Below are 15,230 nucleotides of genomic sequence, written 5' to 3' on the forward strand. Positions count from 1 at the left end.
TTGACGTGTTTTTCGCGCGTAGCGCGGCGTGTGTTTGTGGCGCAGCCACGTGTATTCCAACTTTTTTGTAGTCCATCCCAAGCCGGTTCAGCAGATGTGCGGCCGGAGGCAGTCGGCCCGGCCGTTTGGCCGGCAGCGGCCGTCAAAGGTCGCAAAAATCGTCAAAAATCGCTGTTTTTGCGGATTTTCGGCGGGCCGGTGCGGCTAGGCCGGTCGGCCGACCGACTTGGGACACATATCCCTGGATTCTCTGGGCCATGGGCCTTCATTGCTATTTTGCACAATTTTTTTCCCCCTCATATCCTGGCCGGGACGGCCGTTCAAAGTGACCAGGGTCAAAATCGGCCAAAGGCCGTCAAAAAACGCCGTTTTCGGCCGTACTTTGACGGCCGGCCACGGCCAAACCGGCAGGCCGACAGGCCTGACCGGCACATCCGTGAAACCGGCTGGCAATGCCGGTTTTGGGGGTGTAAAAAAATTGACCCCCCCCTGATGTGAAAATTTTCGGCCACAGCCCCTCAAAGTGGGGTGGGGTTTCAAGAAATTGTAACTTTTCTGTAATGATTATTACTTTGTTAAATATATTCCTGTTTTCTTCATTCCAATGATTATTACTTTGTAAATGCATTCATGTCTTCTTGATTTTAATGATTATTACTTTGTAAATACATTCATGTTTTTTTTTTGATTTTAATGATTATTACTTTGTAAATCTTTTCATGTTTTTTTTTTTATGGTTAGACCCTGTTTTTGCACTGGTACAGGCTGACGCCTTGGGTTGTTGACTAAGCCAATGCTGATGCCTTTGCCTGTAACTGTTTGTTTTCTGTTTCTGTTGCATTTTATCCTATTCCTTTCTCTTTTTCCTTTCTCTTTTTCCTTTCTCTTTTTCCTTTCTCTTTGACGCTTGCCCCATTCCCTGACGCTTGCCCCACCCGGTCCCAAGGCATCAGCCTGTATCAGCTTGCTTCACGCGGTAAAATGGATATTTCACCGTGTCGTCCGAACAAAATAGGACGGCCTACTTTTCTAGATGATGGTGAAATATGGAATGAAATGGAATAATTTTACCAAGATCCTGATCATGTGAAGTTCAAGGAAAAAAAAAATTTTTTGTATAGGGGGTCAAAATGGGGGGTCCGGCAGTCTCACCCCCACCCGCAGGGTGGCGGCCGAAGGCCGATTTTGAAAAGGAAAATTGCTATGGATTCTTGAATGCCGTCCGGAACAGAGACAATTGGAATTTTGAAGATCGGACCAAAAACGCGCGCGCAGCGCGCGCGCAAAGTTGAAAAATAGGTTTTCTGAACCTGGAATTTGCAATTTTGTACAAATAGACGTTGATTTTTTGATCGTTAATAACGCGCAGGTTTTTCAAGTTACAGTAATTTTCTTGAAAACCCTGAAAATATGGCCGGATGGCCTCCCGAAAAATCATGCCCCAACATTTTCCCCCCATTGGCGGAAAAGTTAGAGCACTTCAAAAAAATTTTTAGGAGGCCTGCCGTATTGGCCACTGTGGGCCTCCCGGGAGGGGGAGAAAAAATCTGAAGGTACCTACAGAACCACAATGGCCGGCTCTAACTATCATTTAGTGTTGCCGGAGGCAATTGCCGGCCGTCTTCCGGCCTTTAAGTGGCGGCAAAGTTAGCGCACCCAAAAAATGGTCATTTTTTTACGTGTTTTTCGCGCGTAGCGCGGCGTGTGTTTGTGGCGCAGCCACGTGTATTCCAAGTTTTTTGTAGTCCATCCCAAGCCGGTTCAGCAGATGTGCGGCCGGAGGCGGTCGGCCCGGCCGTTTGGCCGGCAGCGGCCGTCAAAGGTCGCGAAAATCGTCAAAAATCGCTGTTTTTGCGGATTTTCGGCGGGCCGGTGCGGCTAGGCCGGTCGGCCGACCGACTTGGGACACATATCCCTGGATTCTATGGGCCATGGGCCTTCATTGCTATTTTGCACAATTTTTTTCCCCCTCATATCCTGGCCGGGACGGCCGTTCAAAGTGACCTGGGTCAAAATCGGCCAAAGGCCGTCAAAAAACGCTGTTTTCGGCCGTACTTTGACGGCCGGCCACGGCCGAACCGGCAGGCCGACAGGCCTGACCGGCACATCCGTGAAACCGGCTGGCCATGCCGGTTTTGGGGATGTAAAAAAATTGACCCCCCCCTGATGTGAAAATTTTCGGCCACAGCCCCTCAAAGTGGGGTGGGGTTGCAAGAAATTGTAAATTTTCTGTAATGATTATTACTTTGTAAATATATTCCTGTTTTCTTCATTCCAATGATTATTACTTTGTAAATGCATTCATGTCTTCTTGATTTTAATGATTATTACTTTGTAAATGCATTCATGTTTTTTTTTGATTTTAATGATTATTACTTTGTAAATCTTTTCATGTTTTTTTTTTAATGGTTAGACCCTGTTTTTGCACTGGTACAGGCTGATGCCTTGGGTTGTTGACTAAGCCAATGCTGATGCCTTTGCCTGTAACTGTTTGTTTTCTGTTTCTGTTGCATTTTATCCTATTCCTTTCTCTTTTTCCTTTTGTTTTCTGTTTCTGTTGCATTTTATCCTATTCCTTATCCTATTTTATCCTACGCTTGCCCCATTCCCTGACGCTTGCCCCACCCGGTCCCAAGGCATCAGCCTGTATCAGGGATATTTCACCGTGTCGTCCGAACAAAATAGGACGGCGTACTTTTCTAGATTATGGTGAAATATGGAATGAAATGGAATAATTTTACCAAGATAGGATCAGGTGAAGTTCAAGGAAAAAAAAAATTTTTTGTATAGGGGGTCAAAATGGGGGGGTCGGCGGTCTCACCCCCACCCGCAGGGTGGCGGCCGAAGGCCGATTTTGAAAAGGAAAATTGCTATGGATTCTTGAATGCCGTCCGGAACAGAGACAATTGGAATTTTGAAGATCGGACCAAAAACGCGCGCGCAGCGCGCGCGCAAAGTTGAAAATTAAGGTTTCTGAACCTGGAATTTGCAATTTTGTAAAAATAGAGGTTCGTTTTTTGATCGTTAATAACGCGCAGGTTTTTCAAGTTGGAGACAATTCCTTGGAAACCCTGAAAATATGGCCGGAGGCCATCCCGAAAAATCATGCCCCAACATTTTCCCCCTATTGGCGGAAAAGTTAGAGCACTTCAAAAAAATTTTTAGGAGGCCTGCCGTATTGGCCACTGTGGGCCTCCCGGGAGGGGGAGAAAAAATCTGAAGGTACCTACAGAACCACAATGGCCGGCTCTAACTATCATTTAGTGTTGCCGGAGGCAATTGCCGGCCGCCTTCCGGCCTTAAATTGGCGGCAAAGTTAGCGCATCCAAAAAATGGCCATTTTTTGACGTGTTTTTCGCGCGTAGCGCGGCGTGTGTTTGTGGCGCAGCCACGTGTATTCCAACTTTTTTGTAGTCCATCCCAAGCCGGTTCAGCAGATGTGCGGCCGGAGGCGGTCGGCCCGGCCGTTTGGCCGGCAGCGGCCGTCAAAGGTCGCGAAAATCGTCAAAAAACGCTGTTTTTGCGGATTTTCGGCGGACCGGTGCGGCTAGGCCGGTCGGCCGACCGACTTGGGACACATATCCCTGGATTCTATGGGCCATGGGCCTTCATTGCTATTTTGCACAATTTTTTTCCCCCTCATATCCTGGCCGGGACGGCCGTTCAAAGTGACCTGGGTCAAAATCGGCCAAAGGCCGTCAAAAAACGCCGTTTTCGGCCGTTCTTTGACGGCCGGCCACGGCCGAACCGGCAGGCCGACAGGCCTGACCGGCACATCCGTGAAACCGGCTGGCAATGCCGGTTTTGGGGATGTAAAAAAATTGACCCCCCCCTGATGTGAAAATTTTCGGCCACAGCCCCTCAAAGTGGGGTGGGGTTTCAAGAAATTGTAAATTTTCTGTAATGATTATTACTTTGTAAATATATTCCTGTTTTCTTGATTTCAATGATTATTACTTTGTAAATGCATTCATGTCTTCTTGATTTTAATGATTATTACTTTGTAAATACATTCATGTTTTTTTTTTGATTTTAATGATTATTACTTTGTAAATCTTTTCATGTTTTTTTTTATGGTTAGACCCTGTTTTTGCACTGGTACAGGCTGACGCCTTGGGTTGTTGACTAAGCCAATGCTGATGCCTTTGCCTGTAACTGTTTGTTTTCTGTTTCTGTTGCATTTTATCCTATTCTTTTCTCTTTTTCCTTTCTCTTTTTCCTTTCTCTTTTTCCTTTCTCTTTTTCCTTTCTCTTTTTCCTTTCTCTTTTTCCTTTCTCTTTTTCCTTTCTCTTTGACGCTTGCCCCATTCCCTGACGCTTGCCCCATTCCCTGACGCTTGCCCCACCCGGTCCCAAGGCATCAGCCTGTATCAGGGATATTTCACCGTGTCGTCCGAACAAAATAGGACGGCGTACTTTTCTAGATGATGGTGAAATATGGAATGAAATGGAATAATTTTACCAAGATAGGATCAGGTGAAGTTCAAGGAAAAAAAAATTTTTTTGTATAGGGGGTCAAAATGGGGGGTCCGGCAGTCTCACCCCCACCCGCAGGGTGGCGGCCGAAGGCCGATTTTGAAAAGGAAAATTGCTATGGATTCTTGAATGCCGTCCGGAGGTGAGACAATTGGAATTTTGAAGATCGGACCAAAAACGCGCGCGCAGCGCGCGCGCAAAGTTGAAAAATGCAGGAAAAAAGTGCAAAATGTCATTTTTATTCAAAATAGATGTTGATTTTTTGATCGTTAATAACGCGCAGGTTTTTCAAGTTGCGTTAATTTCCTTGAAAACCCTGAAAATATGGCTCGGGTAGATCACAAAAAATCATGACCCAACATTTTCCCCCAAGTGGCGGAAAAGTTAGAGCACTTCAAAAATATTTTTAGGAGGCCTGCCGTATTGGCCACTGTGGGCCTCCCGGGAGGGGGAGAAAAAATCTAAAGGTACCTATAGAACCACAATGGCCGGCTCTAACTATCATTTAGTGTTGCCGGAGGCAATTGCCGGCCGCCTTCCGGCCTTAAATTGGCGGCAAAGTTAGCGCATCCAAAAAATGGCCATTTTTTTACGTGTTTTTCGCGCGTAGCGCGGCGTGTGTTTGTGGCGCAGCCACGTGTATTACAACTTTTTTGTAGTCCATCCCAAGCCGGTTCAGGGGATGTGCGGCCGGAGGCGGTCGGCCCGGCCGTTTGGCCGGCAGCCGCCGTCAAAGGTCGCGAAAATCGTCAAAAATCGCTGTTTTTGCGGATTTTCGGTGGGCCGGTGCGGCTAGGCCGGTAGGCCGACCGACTTGGGACACATATCCCTGGATTCTATGGGCCATGGGCCTTCATTGCTATTTTGCACAATTTTTTTCCCCCACATATCCTGGCCGGGACGGCCGTTCAAAGTGGCCTGGGTCAAAATCGGCCAAAGGCCGTCTAAAAACGCCGTTTTCGGCCGTACTTTGACGGCCGGCCACGGCCGAACCGGCAGGCCGACAGGCCTGACCGGCACATCCGTGAAACCGGCTGGCAATGCCGGTTTTGGGGATGTAAAAAAATTGACCCCCCCCTGATGTGAAAATTTTCGGCCACAGCCCCTCAAAGTGGGGTGGGGTTCCAAGAAATTGTAAATTTTCTGTAATGATTATTACTTTGTAAATATATTCCTGTTTTCTTCATTCCAATGATTATTACTTTGTAAATGCATTCATGTTTTTTCTTGATTTTAATGATTATTACTTTGTAAATGCATTCATGTTTTTTTTTTTGATTTTAATGATTATTACTTTGTAAATCTTTTCATGTTTTTTTTTTATGGTTAGACCCTGTTTTTGCACTGGTACAGGCTGACGCCTTGGGTTGTTGACTAAGCCAATGCTGATGCCTTTGCCTGTAACTGTTTGTTTTCTGTTTCTGTTGCATTTTATCCTATTCCTTTCTCTTTTTCCTTTCTCTTTTTCCTTTCTCTTTTTCCTTTCTCTTTTTCCTTTCTCTTTTTCCTTTCTCTTTGACGCTTGCCCCATTCCCTGACGCTTGCCCCACCCGGTCCCAAGGCATCAGCCTGTATCAGGGATATTTCACCGTGTCGTCCGAACAAAATAGGACGGCGTACTTTTCTAGATTATGGTGAAATATGGAATGAAATGGAATAATTTTACCAAGATAGGATCAGGTGAAGTTCAAGGAAAAAAAAAATTTTTTGTATAGGGGGTCAAAATGGGGGGTCCGGCAGTCTCACCCCCACCCGCAGGGTGGCGGCCGGAGGCCGATGGAATATCCAAAACCAGTTTTGGATTCTTGAATGCCGTCCCGAGGTGAGACAATTGGAATTTTTCCGATCCCGCGCGCGCAGCGCGCGTAGCGCGCGCGCAAAGTTGAAAAATGCAGGAAAAAAGTGAAAAAAGTACGTTTCCCTCAAAATAGATGTTGATTTTTTGATCGTTAATAACGCGCAGGTTTTTCAAGTTGGAGAAAATTCCTTGAAAACCCTGAAAATATGGCTCGGGTAGATCACAAAAAATCATGACCCAACATTTTCCCCCCAGTGGCTGAAAAGTTAGAGCACTTTAAAATTTTTTTTAGGAGGCCTAGCGTATTGGCCACTGTGGGCCTCCCGGGAGGGGGAGAAAAAATCTGAAGGTACCTATAGAACCACAATGGCCGGCTCTAACTATCATTTAGTGTTGCCGGAGGCAATTGCCGGCCGTCTTCCGGCCTTAAATTGGCGGCAAAGTTGGCGCATCCAAAAAATGGCCATTTTTTGACGTGTTTTTCGCGCGTAGCGCGGCGTGTGTTTGTGGCGCAGCCACGTGTATTCCAACTTTTTTGTAGTCCATCCCAAGCCGGTTCAGGAGATGTGCGGCCGGAGGCGGTCGGCCCGGCCGTTTGGCCGGCAGCGGCCGTCAAAGGTCGCGAAAATCGTCAAAAAACGCTGTTTTTGCGGATTTTCGGCGGGCCGGTGCGGCTAGGCCGGTCGGCCGACCGACTTGGGACACATATCCATGGATTCTATGGGCCATGGGCCTTCATTGCTATTTTGCACAATTTTTTTCCCCCTCATATCCTGGCCGGGACTGCCGTTCAAAGTGGCCTGGGTCAAAATCGGCCAAAGGCCGTCTAAAAACGCCGTTTTCGGCCGTACTTTGACGGCCGGCCACGGCCGAACCGGCAGGCCGACAGGCCTGACCGGCACATCCGTGAAACCGGCTGGCCATGCCGGTTTTGGGGATGTAAAAAAATTGACCCCCCCCTAATGTGAAAATTTTTGGCCAGAGCCCCTCAAAGTGGGGTGGGGTTGCAAGAAATTGTAAATTTTCTGTACTGATTATTGCTTTGTAAATATATTCCTGTTTTCTTCATTCCAATGATTATTACTTTGTAAATGCATTCATGTTTTTTCTTGATTTTAATGATTATTACTTTGTAAATGCATTATTGTTTTTTTTTTATTTTAATGATTATTACTTTGTAAATCTTTTCATGTTTTTTTTTATGGTTAGACCCTGTTTTTGCACTGGTACAGGCTGACGCCTTGGGTTATTGACTAAGCCAATGCTGATGCCTTTGCCTGTAACTGTTTGTTTTCTGTTTCTGTTGCATTGTATCCTATTCCTTTCTCTTTTTCCTTTCTCTTTTTCCTTTCTCTTTTTCCTTTCTCTTTTTCCTTTCTCTTTTTCCTTTCTCTTTTTCCTTTCTCTTTGACGCTTGCCCCATTCCCTGACGCTTGCCCCATTCCCTGACGCTTGCCCCACCCGGTCCCAAGGCATCAGCCTGTATCAGGGATATTTCACCGTGTCGTCCGAACAAAATAGGACGGCGTACTTTTCTAGATTATGGTGAAATTATGAATATGAGTGTAACGAAATATGTAATATTTTACCAAGGTCAGGATCACATGAAGTTCAAGGAAAAAAAAAAAATTTTGCAAGGGGGTCAAAAATGGGGGGTTTTCAGTCTCACCCCCCCCTGCAGGGGGGCGGCCGGAGGCCGATTTTGAAAAGGAAAATTGCTATGGATTCTTGAATGCCGGGAGGACCTAGGACAATTGGAATTTCGAAAATCAGAGCGAAAACGCGCGCGCAGCGCGCGCGCAAAGTTGAAAATTGCGGAAAAAAAGGTCCAATGTTCCATTTCCCTCAAAATATCCTCTCGTTTTTTGATCGTTAATAACGCGCAGGTTTTTCAAGTTACATTTATTTCCTTTTAAACCCTGAAAATATGGCCCGATGGGGTCGCGAAAAATCATGACCCAACATTTTCCCCCAAGTGGCGGAAAAGTTAGAGCACTTAAAAAATTATTACATCCAAACTTGTTTCTTGCAGGGGGGTATTTAGGATCTGAGGTAACTTCAGTTTTAGTACACTCTCTCTGTAAATATAACAACTACTATTATTACACCACCCCCCGAAATGTATTTACCCCCCGCAAGAAACAAGTTTTTGGAGCCTTCGGCTTAAAAAATTATTTCATCCAAACTTGTTTCTTGCAGGGGGGTATTTAGGATCAGAGGTAACTTCAGTTTTAGTACACTCCCTACCTTTACATCTTTGTTAACAGGTATAATGACTACAGTTATCAATTATATTATTTAACCAATTAGTAACTCACCAACTACAACTCAAAATCAATCACTAATTATTACCATTATCTGTTTATTAATTATATTAAATACTTATTATTACCTAATTATTATTTGTAATCTACAATAATATAATTATCAATCATTTTCTCTTACCTATTAACAATTTTCTTATATTACCCTTCACAAATCAATCAATTATCTTAGAAGTTTATATTAATTATAATTTTGTAATTATCAATTATCATATCTAACATATTACAAATCAATCAATAATTACACATGACAATTATAATTATCTCATTATTAATTATTAATTTATATTCTATAATTAACAATGATGTTATTTTACCTATAACACATCAATCAATAATTACACATAATAATTATACTTATCTTATTATTATATCTTACCTATTACAAATCAATCAATAATTACACATAACAATTATACTTATCTTATTATTACTAATTAATAAAAATACTATAATTATCAATTATATTATCATACCAATTATTATCATTAATAAATGTTTATAATAATTTATTATTACTTATCAATTATAATACTATACATATTATCATACCCTTTTCAAATCAATCAATAATTATTCTTATTAATAATTATTATCTCATTATCAATTATTAATTATAATACTATGATTACCAATTATAATATCATACCCATTACAATCAATCAATAATTACACATAATAATAATAATTTATTATTATTCATCAGTTATAGTATTATGATTTTTAATTATTATGTCTTTCCAATTTTAAATAGATTAATATATACTCCTATTAATTATTATTATGATTTTATTATCATACATTATTTTAAATAACCTATTACAAATCAACCAATAATTATCCATATTATTATCTTTTGTTATAATATTATAATTATCACATTATTATTATATCCATTTTTAAATGACATTTTTAATAATCAATTAAACTACCTAACCAATTACAAATCTAATACAAATTATTATTACTTTATGATCATAATTAATCTTCTCTTGAAATAATATCAGTTTTATTATCTAATCTAATACAAATCAATCAATAATTACTTATATTTTTAATTCTAATGATTATTGCTTTGAAAATATTCTCAATTCTAATGATTATTACTTTGTAAATATTTTAATCCTAACAATTATTACTTTGTAAATATTTTCTTGTTTTTTTTCCCAAATTTCAAACAATTTTTTAACATAAATTTTATTTCCCCCAAATTTTATTTCCAATTTTTTTCCCCCAAATTTTTCTACCTCAATTTTTTTCACCAAAATTTTTTTCCCTCAATTTTTTTCCCTAAACATTTTTCCCCAAAGTTTTTTTTTCTCCAAATTTTTTTCCCCAAATTTTTCCCCTAAATTTTTTTTCCCAAAGTTTTTTTTTTAATTTTTTTTCCCTTAAATTTTTTACCCCAAAATTTTTTTCCCTCAATTTTTTTTCTCCAAATTTTTTCCCTCAATTTTTTTTCTTTAAATTATTTTCTCCAAAATTTTTTCCCTTAATTTTTTTTTCCCCAAATTTTTTTCCAAAATTTTTTTTTCCCAAATTTTTTTCACTTAATTTTTGTTTCCCAAAATTTTTTTCCCTCATTTTTTTTTCCCAAAATTTTTTCCTCCAATTTTTTTTTCTCAAAATTTTTTTCCCTCAATTTTTTTCCCAAAATTTTTTCCCCTAATTTTTTTCCCAAAATTTTTTTCCCCAAAATTTTTTTCCCCTAATTTTTTTCCAAAATTTTTTCCCAAATTTTTTTTCCCAAATTTTTTTTTTCCAAATTTTTTTTTCACTTATTTTTTTTTCCCAAATTTTTTTTCCCAAATTTTTTTCTCAAAATTTTTTTCTCCAATTTTTTTTTAAAAATTTTTTCTCCAATTTTTTTAAAAAAATTTTTTTCCCAAAATTGTTTTTCCAAATTTTTTTTTCACTTATTTTTTTCTCACTTATTTTTTTGTTCCAAACATTTTTTACCCTTAATTTTTTTCCCAAAATCTTTTTCTCAAATTTTTTTTCCAATCTTTTTTTCTCAAAATTTTTTTCCCAAAGTTTTTTCCCAAAATTTTTTTTCCCAACATTTTTTTTGCCTATATCTCATGGCTCTTTCATGTTTTTGGTATTTTTTTGGCTTCTTTTCTTTAATCTTGCTTACTCCTTTCCCCTCCCCCAGCTTGCATCACGCGGTCCCAAGGCATCAGCCTGTATCAGCATATTTCACCGTGTCGTCCGAACAAAATAGGACGAAATAACAACTTCTAGATAATGGTGAAATATGGAATGAAATGAAATAATTTTACCAAGATCCTGATCACATGAAGTTCAAGGAAAAAAAAATTTTTTGTGAAGGGGGTCAAAAATGGGGGGTTTTCAGTCTCACCCCCACCCGCAGGGTGGCGGCCGGAGGCCGATTTTCAAAAGGAAAATTGCTATGGATTCTTGAATGCCGGGAGAAACAGAGACAATTGGAATTTTGAAAATCGGAGCAAAAACGCGCGCGCAGCGCGCGCGCAAAGTTGAAAAATGCAGGAAAAAAGTGAAAAAAGTACGTTTCGTTCAAAATAGACGTTCGTTTTTTGATCGTTAATAACGCGCAGGTTTTTCAAGTTACAGTAATTTCCTTGAAAACCCTGAAAATATGGAAAAATGCCTTCCCGAAAAATCATGACCCAACATTTTCCCCCCAGTGGCGGAAAAGTTAGAGCACTTCAAAAATTTTTTTAGGAGGCCTGGCGTATTGGCCACTGTGGGCCTCCCGGGAGGGGGAGAAAAAATCTGAAGGTACCTATAGAACCACAATGGCCGGCTCTAACTATCATTTAGTGTTGCCGGAGGCAATTGCCGGCCGCCTTCCGGCCTTAAATTGGCGGCAAAGTTAGCGCATCCAAAAAATGGCCATTTTTTGACGTGTTTTTCGCGCGTAGCGCGGCGTGTGTGCGTGGCGCAGCCACGTGTATTCCAACTTTTTTGTAGTCCATCCCAAGCCGGTTCAGCAGATGTGCGGCCGGAGGCGGTCGGCCCGGCCGTTTGGCCGGCAGCGGCCGTCAAAGGTCGCGAAAATCGTCAAAATTCGCTGTTTTTGCCGATTTTCGGCGGGCCGGTGCGGCTAGGCCGGTCGGCCGACCGACTTGGGACACATATCCCTGGATTCTATGGGCCATGGGCCTTCATTCCTATTTTGCACAATTTTTTTCCCCCACATATCCTGGCCGGGACGGCCGTTCAAAGTGACCTGGGTCAAAATCGGCCAAAGGCCGTCCAAAAACGCCGTTTTCGGCCGTACTTTGACGGCCGGCCACGGCCGAACCGGCAGGCCGACAGGCCTGACCGGCACATCCGTGAAACCGGCTGGCAATGCCGGTTTTGGGGATGTAAAAAAATTGACCCCCCCCTGATGTGAAAATTTTCGGCCACAGCCCCTCAAAGTGGGGTGGGGTTTCAAGAAATTGTAAATTTTCTGTAATGATTATTACTTTGTAAATATATTCATGTTTTCTTCATTCCAATGATTATTACTTTGTAAATGCATTCATGTTTTTTCTTGATTTTAATGATTATTACTTTGTAAATGCATTCATGTTTTTTTTGATTTTAATGATTATTACTTTGTATTACTTTGTAAATCTTGTCATGTTTTTTTTTTATGGTTAGACCCTGTTTTTACACTGGTACAGGCTGACGCCTTGGGTTGTTGACTAAGCCAATGCTGATGCCTTTGCCTGTAACTGTTTGTTTTCTGTTTCTGTTGCATTTTATCCTATTCCTTTTCTGTTTCTGTTGCATTTTATCCTATTCCTTTCTCTTTTTCCTTTCTCTTTTTCCTTCCTCTTTGACGCTTGCCCCATTCCCTGACGCTTGCCCCACCCGGTCCCAAGGCATCAGCCTGTATCAGGGATATTTCACCGTGTCGTCCGAACAAAATAGGACGGCGTACTTTTCTAGATTATGGTGAAATATGGAATGAAATGGAATAATTTTACCAAGATCCTGATCATGTGAAGTTCAAGGAAAAAAAAAAATTTTTGTATAGGGGGTCAAAATGGGGGGTCCGGCGGTCTCACCCCCACCCGCAGGGGGGCGGCCGGAGGCCGATTTTCGAAAGGAAAATTGCAATGGATTCTTGAATGCCGTCCGGAACAGAGACAATTGGAATTTTGAAGATCGGAGCAAAAACGCGCGCGCAGCGCGCGCGCAAAGTTGAAAAATAAGGTTTCTGAACCTCCAATGTGACAAATTTGTAAAAATAGAGGTTAGTTTTTTGATCGTTAATAACGCGCAGGTTTTTCAAGTTGGAGAAATTTCCTTGGAAACCCTGAAAATATGGCCGGAGGGCATCGCAAAAAATCATGCCCTAACATTTTCCCCCCATTGGCGGAAAAGTTAGAGCATTTTAAAATTTTTTTTAGGAGGCCTAGCGTATTGGCCACTGTGGGCCTCCCGGGAGGGGGAGAAAAAATCTGAAGGTACCCACAGAACCACAATGATCAGCTCTAACTATCATTTAGTGTTGCCGGAGGCAATTGCCGGCCGTCTTCCGGCCTTAAATTGGCGGCAAAGTTGGTACACCCAAAAAATGGCCATTTTTTGACGTGTTTTTTGCGCGTAGCGCGGCGTGTGTGTGTGGCGCAGCCACGTGTATTCCAACTTTTTTGTAGTCCATCCCAAGCTGGTTCAGCAGATGTGCGGCCGGAGGCGGTCGGCCCGGCCGTTAGGCCGGCAGCGGCCGTCAAAGGTCGCGAAAATCGTCAAAAAACGCTGTTTTTGCGGATTTTCGGCGGGCTGGTGCGGCCAGGCCGGTCGGCCGACCGGTTTGGGACACATATCTATGGATTCTATGGGCCATGGGCCTTCATTGCTATTTTGCACAATTTTTTTCCCCCTCATATCCTGGCCGGGACGGCCGTTCAAAGTGGCCTGGGTCAAAATCGGCCAAAGGCCGTCTAAAAACGCCGTTTTCTGCCGTACTTTGACGGCCGGCCACGGCCGAACCGGCAGGCCGACAGGCCTGACCGGCACATCCGTGAAACCGGCTGGCAATGCCGGTTTTGGGGATGTAAAAAAATTGACCCCCCCCTGATGTGAAAATTTTCGGCCACAGCCCCTCAAAGTGGGGTGGGGTTTCAAGAAATTGTAAATTTTCTGTAATGATTATTACTTTGTAAATATATTCCTGTTTTCTTCATTCCAATGATTATTACTTTGTAAATGCATTCATGTTTTCTTGATTTTAATGATTATTACTTTGTAAATGCATTAATGTTTTTTTTGATTTTAATGATTATTACTTTGTAAATCTTTTCATGTTTTTTTTTATGGTTAGACCCTGTTTTTGCACTGGTACAGGCTGACGCCTTGGGTTGTTGACTAAGCCAATGCTGATGCCTTTGCCTGTAACTGTTTGTTTTCAATTCTGTTGCATTTTATCCTATTCCTTATCCTATTTTATCCTACGTGCATTTTATCCTATTCCTTATCCTATTTTATCCTACGCTTGCCCCATTCGCTGACGCTTGCCCCACGCGGTCCCAGAAAATATTTCACCGTGTGGTCCGAACAAAATAGGACCAACTCAGTTCTAGAAAATGGTCTAAATGTTAAAAACAAAATTTTAAAAGCATAATTGGCCATGTGAAGGAAACGACGTTACGGGTTTCGTCATATTTTTACAGTAGCTTTTCTCCTATTTCTAGCTCCTGCGGCCGGGGGGCTCAAACTGTGCGAGGCCAATTTATTAACCCTGCGAGGCAATCACCTAACCTAACCTAAAATAACCGTTCAAAAGCTACTGTATTCACATGACCCGAATAGATCGCTGTTAAGGATGTATGGATGACTGGCCAGCTAGGAAAGGTCCCCACAAATGGAATGTCCCTTACTTGGTGAAAATTGCGGGGCCCAGAACAGTTCCAATAGAGGTAAGCTAGAATTGGCAATTGTGGAGTCCAAAATTGTAACAAATAGAATGAGCCCTATATAATATACATAGCGGTTTTCGGCGGTAGCGTCGGGTTTGCTGACGTGTTTTTCACAGTTCCATATTGTGCTCAAAAGAGCAACTGCTATGCCTTCTTTAGAACACATACCTTTATGGAAAATAAGCAGAAAAATTACCCCCTGTTTTGCAAACAAAAACACATCAAGGTGGTGGGAGGAAAGTTATAAACGTTTATGTGGTAGGCGGCATACGGACAAGCCTTTTGCAGAGTATGCTATGCTTCGGCTTATCAAATCACACCCTGGCTTATCACCATTCTACCCAGCCCCCTCTGGGCATTGTCTACACATCAGAAGCAGCGGTCAAATTGGACACCGCCGATAGTGGGAGGGGCGCTGCCCCTCTCACCCTCAAGTCCCCAGTAACCTACCCTTTTCCGGGAGATGTCTACCTTCCCCCTTACTGAAGCCTACCCCTCTACTGTCCACCGGAATGGGGCTCCGCCCCATCTCCCCGCACCCCTTTCTACCTAACCTATTTATCATCTAATGTGTATATAAATTAGTAACCCTATTATAAATGTATTCAGTTTAAATATATCTCTTTAACAGTACTACTTGTAGTTCTTTATTGATAGAATCCTTAAAGGCTAGGGGCTCTTTTAAATTGAACTCGCGTTGTAGGGTTGAAACGCTTCACCCTACCACATTTACAC

At 42.0% G+C, this 15,230-nt stretch overlaps 1 protein-coding gene across 1 annotated transcript in view; it reads left to right on the top strand.

Moving 5' to 3' along the window:
* The window catches only part of LOC145333637 (lysine-specific demethylase 8-like), a 40,321-nt gene that overhangs the window by 18,946 nt on the left and 6,145 nt on the right, over positions 1–15,230 (top strand). The window contains exon 11 of the mRNA XM_080178809.1: positions 14,401–14,495. Coding sequence (XP_080034935.1) covers positions 14,401–14,495 — 95 coding nt within the window. The remainder of the gene's footprint in view (positions 1–14,400; positions 14,496–15,230) is intronic.

This window comes from Acartia tonsa, chromosome 2 (genome assembly GCF_053477335.1).
Source record: "Acartia tonsa isolate MP-2025a chromosome 2, ASM5347733v1, whole genome shotgun sequence".
Classification (NCBI taxonomy): Eukaryota; Metazoa; Arthropoda; class Copepoda; order Calanoida; family Acartiidae; genus Acartia; species Acartia tonsa.